General features: G+C 48.7%; 1 protein-coding gene across 1 annotated transcript; it reads right to left on the reverse strand.

Moving 5' to 3' along the window:
- Nucleotides 1-7,499: 7,499 nt before the first annotated feature.
- On the reverse strand, nucleotides 7,500-8,498 carry LOC142001815 (olfactory receptor 52K2-like). The gene has a single exon (XM_074977408.1). It carries the CDS (start codon nucleotides 8,496-8,498, stop codon nucleotides 7,500-7,502), a length of 999 nt encoding a protein of 332 aa, XP_074833509.1.
- Nucleotides 8,499-13,714: the final 5,216 nt, after the last annotated feature.

The following is a 13,714-nucleotide window of genomic DNA, read 5'->3' on the forward strand; positions in this document are numbered from 1 at the left end:
GAGCTCTCTGAGGTATAATTTTTCGTAGGACGTACGTCCATGCGCTGAAAAAGCCCGCATTCGGGTCTGTACCACAGGAGAAAACCAAGCTGAGGTACAGCGCAAAGGAAAATAAGAGAATGTCTTCTCACTTTCCTTATACAGTGAATATCACCTGTGCTTTTTGTCTGTCAGATCTCAGCCTCAGAAATATTACTGCGTGAATAGCCACAGTATCTGTGGGAACCATTTTGTAGCTCTCGTGTCTAGTTTGAACCCCTTGAGGATTTTGCCCAGAAAAGCATCCAGTCTGAGTCTGCAGGTATGATGAGTTGGAGAATCCACCATTTCCCTTTACAATTGGTCCCCATGGCTATTAGCCATTAAATATTTGGCCTTTATTTCCATCTGGAATTTGGCTGACTTCAGTTTGTAGTCACTGGGCCTTCCTCTGCCTGTCTATGTTACCTTATAGAAGCCATTCTTTGCCATGCTTTTCTCCCCATCAAAGTCTCTACATGACAATCTTTGTACTATCAGCAAATTTGTGGATGATGCTAAATTAGTGGGAGAGGTTTGTTGTATTTCTTTTTAGTGACAGGTCCCAGAGGTGCGATACCGCGAAGGATGAAAGACAAAGACGAACATAGACAGCAGGGGGCCAACAGTTCTATAGTCTGAAGGCCCTGAGTTTATTATTCTCACAGCTTTTATAACCAAGTGAGAGCACATTATTATGAAAAAAGCAGTCAGCTACAATATAACTGGCTCAGCACTTCTATCTCTAAAAAAGCCACATCAATCCTCCCAGTCCTTGAACATGAACTCTCGAAAACACCCAATCAAAACAACACAGATCCTGGCGGCTTGCCTACACGAGAGCAGGTGTTCCGTCTAGATGCCAAGAGCCCAGCCAGGCCTGGGAAACATGTAGGAGGGAGAAGGCAAAACTCCTTCATCTCCCCCTTTTTGTTTTTCTAGCTACTTCATGCAACATCAAAGAAAAAACAGCAGCTTGCTGCCTATAATTGGAGGATAGGTTTCTGTTTCTCCTCCAAATAACACAAAGCAAGAGCAAAAAAATCACAATCAGGCCTAACAATACTAGCGCTGAGCCCCCTAACAGCTTAATATGTTTGAGTGGATTCAGAGAACTCAGGCCATCCACTAGGCCGTCCAACAATTTCGATCCAGAGAGTAGTTCTAATTTTTAATCAAAAGTGGTGAAGATTTGGTTCTGTAATTGTTGTATTTCAATTGACAGATTTCCTTGACCCAGCAAGTATTTTTTCACATTTGCCCACGGAAAGTGGGTATCATTATAAGGTAAAGGGGTAACACAATAAGAAGATACATTCCAATCACATTGCATTCTTAGTTGTTTCTACAGGCTAACTATTTGATCGCCAAGCATTATGACAGCCTGTTGGAGATCAGCCATTTGAGAGGCTAGCTGGCTATCAACTTGGCGTTGAGAAGTCCAAAGTCCATCTGTGTTAGCATGCCATTCTTGTACGAACTCGGTGGTTTGAATCGTTTGATGTAAAGCCGCTCCAGCTACTGCTGCTGTGGCGGTGACGGCAATAAGTCCCATAATCACGGCAATCAGCAGACTAACAAATCGTTTGGCTCTTTTAAGAATTCTGCTTATGGCTTGGTCGATGAAGTACATCTCAGGAGATCGCTGCCAAGACTGAGGCATTTAAACAGGAATCCATACTTCAGTCCGTGCTTTTAGTAAATACATCCTATCTCGTGAATGGTTAAGGGGAATAGAATGGTTAATACATGTATAAAAAGAACAGTTATAGCAACTAACAGAAAAATCGCTCTCATTCCATATGGCAGGGCCAATCATTATCAAATACGGCATGCGAACGCAAGCCTGGATATAGTGGGTAAAGTTGAAATGAAATGTGACGTTTGAAAAGGTATTGTTTTTTCCTTGGGTATACATCCCAATCCATGCTCGCACAGGTTGTAGGGATGTGGCTATTTTCCATAATGAGTCATGGATGGGGCCAAAAGGTAAATAAGGGGCTGGAGGGGAAATCGGGCTCCGGCCGAGCCACACAAACATTAGCAGGGAAAAAGCCCGATGATGTTTCACGGGCAGTATAATTTTTCTGTTGTTCAGAGTTCCCTGTCTTTTCATCTCCTGTAATAGGCTGACCCTCTTGGCCCTCCTCACTGGAATCTCCTGATTCCTCCGATAAGGCCTCATCTCCCTTGGGAACCCCGCGTCTGGCTCCTCTTTCTGCTAAAGAGTCCGGGGGGAAGGAGCAACCCTCTTCAGAGCCAGACTGCAACGGCTCTAAGGCACGGACTACAAGATTACAAAAAGACCAAACGGGGAGCGGGATAATTTCCCCTCTTTGGTGCGCTCGATGCAGGGCTCTCATAATCAATCTCCACTGTTTTAAATCTAGAGCATTTTTCCCACTTGGGGTAAACCAGTAACAATGCTTACAAATAAGATCAAAAAGTTTCTGAAATGTACTTTGTTTTACTTTTACTCCTGAGCTTCTCAATAAGGTCTGAGGCAATTCAATATAAGAGGAGTAAGAAGATGGAGAATTCCCCATCTTAACCCTGCCCAAATCCCGAAGGTCTGACTCACCCGGTCTAGAAATCTCTTCGGTCCCTCCGGTATTGATACACCTTCCTCGCCGCATGGACGCTTCTCACCTCCGGGTCCCTGTTCGGGCGCCAGATATTGTATTTCTTTTTAGTGACAGGTCCCAGAGGTGCGATACCGCGAAGGATGAAAGACAAAGACGAACATAGACAGCAGGGGGCCAACAGTTCTATAGTCTGAAGGCCCTGAGTTTATTATTCTCACAGCTTTTATAACCAAGTGAGAGCACATTATTATGAAAAAAGCAGTCAGCTACAATATAACTGGCTCAGCACTTCTATCTCTAAAAAAGCCACATCAATCCTCCCAGTCCTTGAACATGAACTCTCGAAAACACCCAATCAAAACAACACAGATCCCGGCGGCTTGCCTACACGAGAGCAGGTGTTCCGTCTAGATGCCAAGAGCCCAACCAGGCCTGGGAAACATGTAGGAGGGAGAAGGCAAAACTCCTTCAGAGGTTGATACTTTGGAGGGTAGGAATAGGGTCCAGAGAACCTAGACAGCTGGGAGGATTTGGTCAAAAGAAATCTGATGAGGTTGAACAAGGACAAGTGCAGAGTCCTGCATTTAGGACAGAGGAATCCCAAACATTGTTACAGGCTGGGGACCTACTGGCTAAGCAGCAGTGCAGCAGAAAAGGACCTGGGGATTCTAGTGGATGAGAAGCTGGATATGAGTCAACAGTGAGCTCTTGTAGCCAAGAAAGCTAATGGCATACTGGGACTAGGGAAGTGATTGTTTTCCTGTATTTAGCAAAGGCAAGGCTGCATCTGGAATGTTGTGTTCAGTTCTGGGCCCTCGTTTACAAAAAGCATGTGGGCACGTTGTAGAGATTCCAGCAGACGGTGACAACAATGCTTAGGGGGCTGGAGCACATACTTATGTGGAGAGGCTGAGGGATTTGGGCTTATTCACTCTACAGAAGAGAAGAGTGACAGCAGGAGGAAGTAATTTGATAGCAGCCTTCAACTGCCTGAAGAGTGGGGTTCCAAAGAGAATGGGGACAGGTTGTTCTCAGTGGTGACAGATAAAAGAATGAGGAGCAATAGTCTCAAGTTGCAGTGGGGGAGGTTTAGGTTGGATATTAGGAAAAAATAATTTCACTCGGAGGATGGTGAAGCACTGCAATGGCTAACCTAGGGAGGTGGTAGAACCGCTTTCCCTAGCAGTCCGTAAATCCTGGCATGACCAAACCCTGGCTAGGATAATTTAGTTGGGATTGGCCCGGGTTTCAGCAGGGGTTGGACTTGATGACCACTTGAGGTCTCTTCCAGCCTTAGGATTCTATGATCCATGGGGAGTAATTTTGCATTTTAGTATACTAAAATATGCAGCATGCATGGGCCCAGCTGGAGACCTCCCTACAGGTCTGGGATTTCCCAGCTCCACTTCCCATCCGCTCACTGTGCCCTGACCTTGGATACCAGCCAAGTGCCTGTGTTTGGGGGCCACTCACTGAACTCATGTGCTTTTAAGCTTTCCCAATCCAGAGCCACACTCCTGCCCTACCTCTGGCTCTGGGGTTCTCTGACCATTGTCAGGGAGCTGCTTTTGCCTCCTTCTGGGATTCAAAAGCTGCATGGCAAAGCTTTGACACTAGTTTCTGGCCAAGCTCCCCCAGATTCTTCAGTTGCTTCAGCAAACCCTTCCCAGAGGAGCCCCATGGAGCACCACCATCTGCAGTCTCTCTTCCAGGACACAGGAGCATTGAAGCAAACAGATCCAGGGCTTGAAAAAAGGGGGCTCTAAAACAATCCCTCTACTGTGGACAGTACAAGAGATTCCTAGAGCTAGACAAGTACAATTCAACACCCACTTGCCATTCTGTGCCTCTGTGTCCTTGCCATCCTGGCACATGATTTGTGACTTGGGCAGCTCCCTCTCTGTTGTCTAGTGGCCAACAACAACTCATGGGTCTCCTCCAGCTAGAATCTGTCTTGCTGCTGCAGCTACAGCACTACAAGCAAAACTCTGTTCTGCAGTTCCTGTGCCCCAGCTTCTTCTAACGCAACCAGTTCCTGTGTTTCAAAGGGTTGGACCAACAGCTCCTATCGATGTGGAGATTCCATTCTTTCCCTGCTCACCTCTGTGCATGTGAGTGATGAGTACAGGAAAAGTCCAAAGACATAAGGGTCCAGACTGGTGGTAGAGTCAAATGTGTTAACAGCTGTGACACAGGGTCGGGCTATTCCTCACAAATAGCTGATAACAGCATGGTAAATGGTCGAGAACTTCGAATTGCAAATCTGTATTGTGAGTGAACTAAAGGTAGAACTAATTCCATGAATTTACGTATAACATCTTCAGTGCTATGTCTGTTGCTATATCTGTCTGTTCAAAGATCAAAAGGAAGCAAATTTTAAATTAAAATTGGTTGTAATAATTTCATTGCCTATAGTTCTCTTTGAAGATTTTCGTAAACTGCCTGGGAATCACTTCAAGAATAATTGCCTTATGCTAATGAATGGAACTAGCTACCTATGAATACATAAGCAACAGGTAATTCTACTTCATAGTAATTATTCTTCACTATCTGGCCTGCAGTGGCTTACAGAAAGGCTTGAGTGATGCCCTGTCATCTCAAATCTGACACATTGAGTCTCCAGGTCCATTCTGGATCACCTCAACATTAGAAACTGGATTTCACCTTATGAACTAATTCTGGGAGACCTCTGCAACTCACCGTCTCTGCCAGGAAACTGCCTCACAAACTGTATCCATGTCTGTAAGCATAATATCAAAACAAGAAAAGCAGTTCAGTAGCACTTTAAAGACTAACAAAATAATTTATTAGGTGATGAGCTCTCGTGGGACAGACCCACTTCTTCAGACCACAGCCAGACCAGACCAGACTCTGAAGAAGTGGGTCTGTCCCATGAGAGCTCACCACCTAATACATTACCTTGTTAGTCTTTACAGTGCTGCTTGACTGCTTTTCTGGTTTGATAGAATACAGACTAGCATGGCGATCTCTCTGTCACTATTCTGTATGTATGATGATCTATTAACCCATTCTCGGTCTCTCTTTAAAGAAACCTTAGCTTTTGTCCACACGGGTTGGCTGTAAGCCTGCACTTGGGCAATGTCTGAAATGCTCAGTGTCCCGCAGGTAAGTAGAGTTTTATATGATGAACAGTATGTTCAGTAGCCTTGGTTACACTTGATGTGACTGTTTAGGAGGAAACCCAAGGCTGGTTTGCTGCATGGATCTGGCAGCGTCTGGTTACTGCAGGCCGAGGGCGGCATTGAGATGTTGCCTGTTATCCACAGGCAGGTTCCTTGTCACATAGCAGCAGCAATGCCTGTCCCAGCCCTGAAGCAGAGGGACCCCAGCTCATGGTGGGTGATGATGGATATTTGGTTAGTTGTACCCCTGGCGTAAAGCCTGGAAGCAGTTGGAAGTGCTCTGACCCCTCAGCATTCAGCTGGGCTGGCCTCTATACATGCTCTGCTGATGACACAGAGCAGCCCATCCAGACCCTCTTATCCCCCTGCTGCCCTTGACAGCAGGTCCAGACACACACCCAACTGAGTTACCTGAGTCCCTTAACCATGGGCCGACCATGGGCCAACCACGGAGGAAGCAGACAATTTCCAAATTCCCCAGCCTGGCACCCTGATGTACCCAAAATGACACCCTCTTGCTCTGCATGAGGATCTGTGGCTTGCAAGCCCATTCAACAATCTGCACATATGCATCAGCCTTTGCTCACAAAGCCAAGATTCCCAAACACTTCACCTAGATCATACAGGTTAAGGTCAAGCGTAAACCAGGTTTGTCACCTGCAGCAGGAGGGAAAATAGAGAAAGCAGATTTTCTAAGAAATGAAGCAAACTCTCCGTCCAAGATTTATACCAAGCAAGCCGGTTTGAACTACCAGTATCTCCCTCTGGCTGAAGATACAACAAGCTTACAGATTCTGGTACTACAGGCTGCATCCTTTGCTCTCCAGGGGTTCTTTCTGGTGTTGAGTTCTGGGGGAACGAAGACAAGGGATGATGTCAGTCCTCATTTCTCAGTTCCTCCCAGCTTGCTGGAAAGTCTATGAATGCAATGTGAGATTCCACTCCCATTGGCCAAACATCCTCCATCGTCCCTGTGCTCCCCTGGAGGTGGCTCCCTTACACAGATTCCCTGAGTCAGGGGAGTCTCCCCTGCAAGGGTGTTGACAACAGCAGTTAATCTTCCCTGGCTAGTCAGAGTTGCACTTGAAAGTCTGGTGGTGAGTGGTTCCAGCCTCAGACCGTACTTTAGTAATTTACATTTAGCAAGATTTCCAAACTTCACATACAATGACGGTACATACAGCCCAAGGGGGATACTAGGGGTTAGCAGAAAGTGGCTCTGAGGTCTTAGGTGGCACACTGTGTACAAAGCAGAGCATGATCATACCACCATGGTAAATGCGCGGTGCTTTGGGCTGCAGCCTGTCAGAGAGATGATCCAACAAGTAATGGACTGAGGGAGGAGAGGAGCCAATGACAGGGGCAGGATCGTGCAGGGGAGGGGCACAGCAGGGGGAAGCCCAGGGAGAAAAGAACAGGTGGTGGGGCTCCAGGCATCCAGTTAACAGACCCACCCCCTGTCCTCTTCTCCCCAGGCTTTCTGCTGCTCTGCCTCTCCCTTGCAAGATCCCGCCCATCATTGGCTCCTCTCCTCCCTTAGTCCATTTAGACAGTTAGAAAAGAAGCAAAAGCTATGAGCCATACATAGACCTGTTCCCTAGTTTTTTGCAATGACACACAATAGTATGTCCAGGAAAGGGTTCAATCTCTCTTTGACTATCCGGCAAGTGATTCTGGGAAGAAGGTCCGGCACCCTTCACCAGCCAGCTCTGCACAGAGCTTTGTGGGAGAGCCAGAGAACCAGGAGAAAACTTCAGGTCCCCTTCTGAACAAAGATCCCGAGCAGCTTGTCCCTGATCTGCTTGGTCCTCACCCCATAGATGATGGGATTCAGCATGGGGGGAGCCAGGATGTACAGGTTGGCAATGAGAACATGGAAGTAAATGGGAACATGGTGGCCAAACCGGTGAGTGAGGAAGGAAAAGAGAGCTGGGGTGTAGGAAACTAAAATGACACAGAGGTGGGAGCTGCAGGTCCCAAAAGTCTTGAGCCGGGCCTCCTTTTTGGGAAGTCTGAAGATGGCCCTGAGGATCTGGGTATAGGACAGGGCAATTAAAAATACATCCAGAATGCTAACAAACAAAGCCACAAAGAGGCCATAGTAGTTACTGATGGTGATGTCGGTGCAGGCCAGCTTCAGCACAGCCATGTGCTCGCAGTACGAGTGGAGGATGATGTTGGTTCTGCAATATTGCCACTGGCTTGCCAGTAAGGGATGAGGGAGTATGATTGTGCTGCCGCGGAGCACCACGGCCAGGGCTATCTTAGCCACCACAGAGTTTGACAAGGTCATGGAATGTCTCAGGGGATCACAGATGGCCACGTAGCGATCCAAGGCCATGGCCACAAAGATCCCAGACTCCATCACTGAGAAGCTGTGAGTGAAATACAGCTGGGCAAGGCAGGCACTGAAACTGATCTCCCTGGAGTTGAACCAGAAGATGCTCAGCATTTTCGGAATGGTGGCTGTAGACACAACGAGGTCGGTGACAGCCAACATGCAGAGGAAATAGTACATGGGCCAGTGGAGGCTCGAATCCTTCTTCACGATCAACAGGATGGTTAAGTTGCCTATGACGGCTAAGGCGTATGTGATGCAGAAGGGGATGGAGATCCAGAAGTGGGCTCCCTCCAGGCCAGGAATGCCCAGCAGGAGGAAGGTGGGGGGGTTTGTGAAGTCACTTGTGTTGGAATCTGACATGGATTCAGGGAGAAGATGTCCAACTCTGAGGCAGAACGGTGTCTGCTGCATGTAACATACATTCCTCTGGCTTCCTGCATGTGCCTGCAGTTGAGGGAGATGAGCACATCGGGATGGAGAGAAATGCCTGGATGGGGAGAAAACATTCATGGTCTGCTCCCTGCCCTACTGGGGCCTGATTTCTGGTGAAGAAAATAAGTCAGTTTTCACACACTAAAAACATTGACATTCTCTTTATGGAGAGCAACGAATTATGAGCAATGGACCCTGCTGATGCTTGTGGACACTTCTTATTCCTTTGCTCCTTAATGCAATGAGATCCAGGCTCAAGGGTCCATTCTGAAGGGATGTCCCCCATTCACCCAGTTGCTCAAAATCTGAGTATGGAAAATATAAAGCTTTGCCAAGATATATGCCTGGGAACCATCCCTATGGGAACACATCCCAGCAGAAATACCTTGGCATCATTCATAGTGCACTATGGACACACCTGGGTAACCCATGTGCCTAATAGGGTGACAGCTCCGTGGGTATGGTGACACAGTAGCTTTTTCCAAAATCAGCTCTTCTGGAATAGCTAGTTAGGGTGAAAAAAAGTTCAAGGAATATTTTGGTTCTGCATTTGACAATAAGCAGTAGGTTGCACTCCTGTTCCATGCAGTGACAAAGCACATTCTAGTCTACTAGCGGGGGAGAGTGTCCGGTGGACTTCAGTGTAATGAACAGCAGAGTTATGAAAGGACCAGTCAGCCAAACATCTAATGAGGAAACAGAACTATGAAATCTGGCTGTAGCAGAGCCATTTGTTCTTGTAAAACACAGCTACAGGGCAGTTCTCTGTTACATGTAAAGTACCAAACATTAAAACTCTGCCAAGAAGCCGCTTGATGATGGTGATCAAACATTAAAAAGAAAGGGGTTATTTTATAAAAAAAAGTTTTGACTTGTCCAGGAGACACTCAAGAGGCTGGTTGGGGATTAGTTCAAACAGAATTCTAGGGTTGAAATCAAAATCATGGCTCATGGAAAACTGATCTGTGAAATAAACCTGATTTCATCTGCAATGACAGTGCAAGTCTGGAGGTTAAGGCTCTCACGTGGATGCAATAAAGTTTGTTTTCTTTACATTTAGACTGTTACTGCACCCCTGATGGGCTGCTTCAGGGCATTCCTGACTGACCCCTAACACAGGGGTTCTCACTTCAATGCAGGCAATCTGGGCTAGGTTAGAGGAAATCTCAGGGAACTCTTCATAAGAGTAAGAGCAGGAGCCCGATGGAACAGACACCTGGGGAGGTTATGGAAGCTCCTTCACTGGAGGTTTTTCAACTGCAGCCGGATAGTCAGGTGTCTGGGATGATTTAAGTGCAACAAGTCTGGTGTCTGGGCAGGGCAGGGGGTCAGACTGGTGGTCCCTGTAGCTCTACAATTTTCTGATGTTAAACAATGTAGAGCAGGCCTTGGTCACACACAAGTCCAGGGGCTCAGTACAGTGTACGTGGTGAACCCTAATGGCCTGTGTTATACAGGAAGTCAATCTGTCTGGTCTCATGGTCCCTTCTGACCCAAAATCCCACGAATCTATTGTTAAAGAGAGGCCACCGAGCATTTAAATATTCTGGGGCTAAAGACACACAAATCATGGAAAGTCAGATTACACATCATGGCAAAAGAACACTGTCACCATAATCCACATTTGGCCGGGGAACTGCTTGCCGCAGACATTCTACAAGCAAAGCGGTCATTTCGCTGTGATTCACAGATGGACTGGTCAGTCTAGGTGGAGCTGGGGGCATCTCCTGTAAAGGGTAGGGCACCTTTGATTAGAAAACACCATTTTCAGATGCATATGAGATTTCTAAACTGAGCCCATTTGAACTGATGTTTCCCAGGCTGGGTGTCGGCCGCCAGCTGAAAGATTATTTTTTAAGTTTCAGGCACAGTAGTTCAGCTGACTTCTCCAGTGAAGCTAGGAGAGATGTCTTCCCTGTACTGAACATAGCTGCCTCTCCCCTCACCACATAGAATCCAGAGCCCTGCAATACAAGAATAGGGGGTAGACAGTGCCTGTGCAGTAACACACAGCTGGCTCCTGAGGTCTTCACTCAGTTCTTACTTCACAGAGAATTTTGCCTCAGTTTTATCAGCAAAAATATGGGCCACAATCTTAGAATATGGCCTTCTAGTTCACATCCATTAACACCCTTTAACATGAAGGAATCACTGTGCCACTGAAATGCAGCCAGCCCTGGGGTCAAGACCATCAGCCGGAGAGGGCAGCAAGCAATAGCAAAGACAGACATTTTGGTAAGTGACCCTGGAGGAAACACATTCCATGGCCAAGGCCCTGGGGTGAATAAAGGCTGTGGAGCGTAGAGCGGACCACAGACTTACGCTCCGAGCCATGATGCCCACTATGCGCTAGGTTTCTTGAGCAGGTGAGCTCCACAACAAGAGATGGGTACCTGTGGACTGTGAGACAGGAGTGTCCTGCCTGGAATCCCCCTCAGGTAGCTGTTCCTCTCACATCCCATCATCTCCAGCAGCATCCTGTGTCAAAGTGCCTAAACAGAAGCATGCCTCATTTATAATACAGCTCCAGGCAGTCCTAGTGGGCTTCTCTTGGCCTCTAGGGGACAAACAGCAACTGGATGGAAACAGGCAGGAGACCAGCCTGTTTGCTCTCCTTTACTCTTAATCCAGCTTTAGGAGTAAACAGCAATTGCAGGAACTTCCTGAAGGAAGGGAGAAGTCTGGGGAGAGTCAGAGGAATTGGCCACTCTGTGTATTTGTTTATATTTAACAGTTAGAATTGGTAAGTTGGAAAACTGCGTATCATGCCTAGAGCTGCAGAGGGTCTGATACGTTGTGAATAGCTCGGATGGATAGATGGATAGCAGATGGACAGATGTGTAGACACAGGACAGAGGGGAGACATGAGCCCCTTCTGTTACCACCCAGGGTTGCAGTTAAGGGATCACAGATCAATCATTCTCACCGGTAAATAGAATGATATGGTTAAGAATCTTCAACTGGAGGCTGTCCCCAATAGCTAGCAAAGGAAGATCACTGTGGACCTCTCTCCAATATGCACGTATGTAAACGAAACACAGACTTGGCCATGGTCAGACGTAGAATGAGTGACACACTGACACACTGAACCCAGGAGTCCTGACTCACTTCTGGTAAAAAAAAAGTTGTTTATCCTTCACTCCAAAGCTACGTCTACACAGGGATGCTACATCAAAATAGCTTATTTCAATGTAGCGAAATCGGAATAAGCTATTTCGATGAATAGTGTCTACCCATCCTCCAGGGCTGGTGCTGTCGACATTCAACGTCAACGTTGGGCAGCACTACATTGAAATAAGCGCTGAAGGGGAGCGTCCACACACCAAGGCGGCCCACATCGAAATAAGGGTGCCAGGAACAGCTGCAGACAGGGTCACAGGGCGGACTAGCACTTCCCGGGCAACAGCAAGCCGCTCCCTTAAAGGGCCCCTCCCAGACATACTTTCACTAAACAGCACAAGATCCACAGAGCCGACAACTGGTTGCAGACCCTGTGCATGCAGCATGGATCCCCAGCTGCAGCAGCAGCAGCCAGAAGCCCTGGGCTAAGGGCTGCTGCATACGGTGACCATAGAGCCCCGCAGAGGCTGGAGAGAGAGCGTCTCTCAACCCTTCAGCTGATGGCTGCCATGGCGGACCCCGCTATTTCAATATTGCGGGACGCGGATTGTCTACACGTGCCCTACTTCGACATTCAACATCGAAGTAGGGCGCTATTCCCATCTCCTGTTGAGGATAGTGACTTCGATGTCTCGCTGCCTTATGTCGATTCCAACTTCTAAATAGTGCTCGCCACTTGTAGGTGTGGTGGGCGCTATTTTGAAGTTGGCACGGCTACTTCGAAGTAGCCGGCTCGTGTAGACGCGGCTCAAGAGAGAAATGGACTCCCACTGTGGCGGGGCCTGTTTGTTCATTGGGTAGGAAGCAGAGAAAAGGCTGGAAGAGGAGCCTGAGCCTTCACCCCCTGGAAGGGGAATCTGAGGTTTTCAGAACTAGCTGGAGTTGGTGAGCTCCACAGTCCTGTGAGGTGTGAACTCTGGGTGGGGTTACCATTTAGGGGTGAGGATAGAGCAGTGTGAGGGGTGGGGTTACCGTATAGGGTGGGGTGAGAGCAGTGTGGGGGTGGGGCTAGCATTGTGGGGTGAGGATAGAGCAGTGTGGGGGTGGGGTTACTGGTTGGGGTGGGGTGAGAGCAGTGTGGGGGTGGGGTTACCGTACAGGGTGGGGTGAGAGCAGTGTGGGGGTGGGGCTAGCATTGTGGGGTGAGGATAGAGCAGTGTGGGGGTGGGGTTACTGGTTGGGGTGGGGTGAGAGCAGTGTGGGGGTGGGGTTAGCATTGTGGGGTGAGGCTAGAGCAGTGTGGGGGTGGGGCTAGCATTGTGGGGTGAGGATAGAGCAGTGTGGGGGTGGGGTTACTGGTTGGGGTGGGGTGAGAGCAGTGTGGGGGTGGGGTTAGCATTGTGGGGTGAGGCTAGAGCAGTGTGGGGGTGGGGCTAGCATTGTGGGGTGAGGATAGAGCAGTGTGGGGGTGGGGTTACTGGTTGGGGTGGGGTGAGAGCAGTGTGGGGGTGGGGTTAGCATTGTGGGGTGAGGATAGAGCAGTGTGGGGGTGGGGTTACTGGTTGGGGTGGGGTGAGAGCAGTGTGGGGGTGGGGCTAGCATTGTGGGGTGAGGATAGAGCAGTGTGGGGGTGGGGCTAGCATTGTGGGGTGAGGATAGAGCAGTGTGGGGGTGGGGTTACTGGTTGGGGTGGGGTGAGAGCAGTGTGGGGGTGGGGCTAGCATTGTGGGGTGAGGATAGAGCAATGTGGGGGTGGGGCTAGCATTGTGGGGTGAGGATAGAGCAGTGTGGGGGTGGGGTTACAGTATAGGGTGGGGTGAGAGCAGTGTGGGGGTGGGGCTAGCATTGTGGGGTGAGGCTAGAGCAGTGTGGGGGTGGGGTTACTGGTTGGGGTGGGGTGAGAGCAGTGTGGGGGTGGGGTTAGCATTGTGGGGTGAGGCTAGAGCAGTGTTAGTTTTGGGGTGGGACGAGAGTGTCCAAGGGGTCAGGGATTGGGATTTTCCAAGAGTCTGGTGGGTGCCCAGGCTGTACCCCAGTGGGGCCGGTACCACCCCCTCCATGGGGACCAGGCCACTTTTGAACATACTCTCCATAGTGCAGGTGACCCTTCCTCGAGGCTGGCTCACCGGGCAGGA

This window comes from Carettochelys insculpta, chromosome 1 (assembly GCF_033958435.1).
Source record: "Carettochelys insculpta isolate YL-2023 chromosome 1, ASM3395843v1, whole genome shotgun sequence".
Taxonomy (NCBI): Eukaryota; Metazoa; Chordata; order Testudines; family Carettochelyidae; genus Carettochelys; species Carettochelys insculpta.

Bases quoted from the DNA above. Each gene is read 5' to 3' on its own strand.
- LOC142001815 (XM_074977408.1), bottom strand. From the start codon at position 8,498: ATGCAGCAGACACCGTTCTGCCTCAGAGTTGGACATCTTCTCCCTGAA.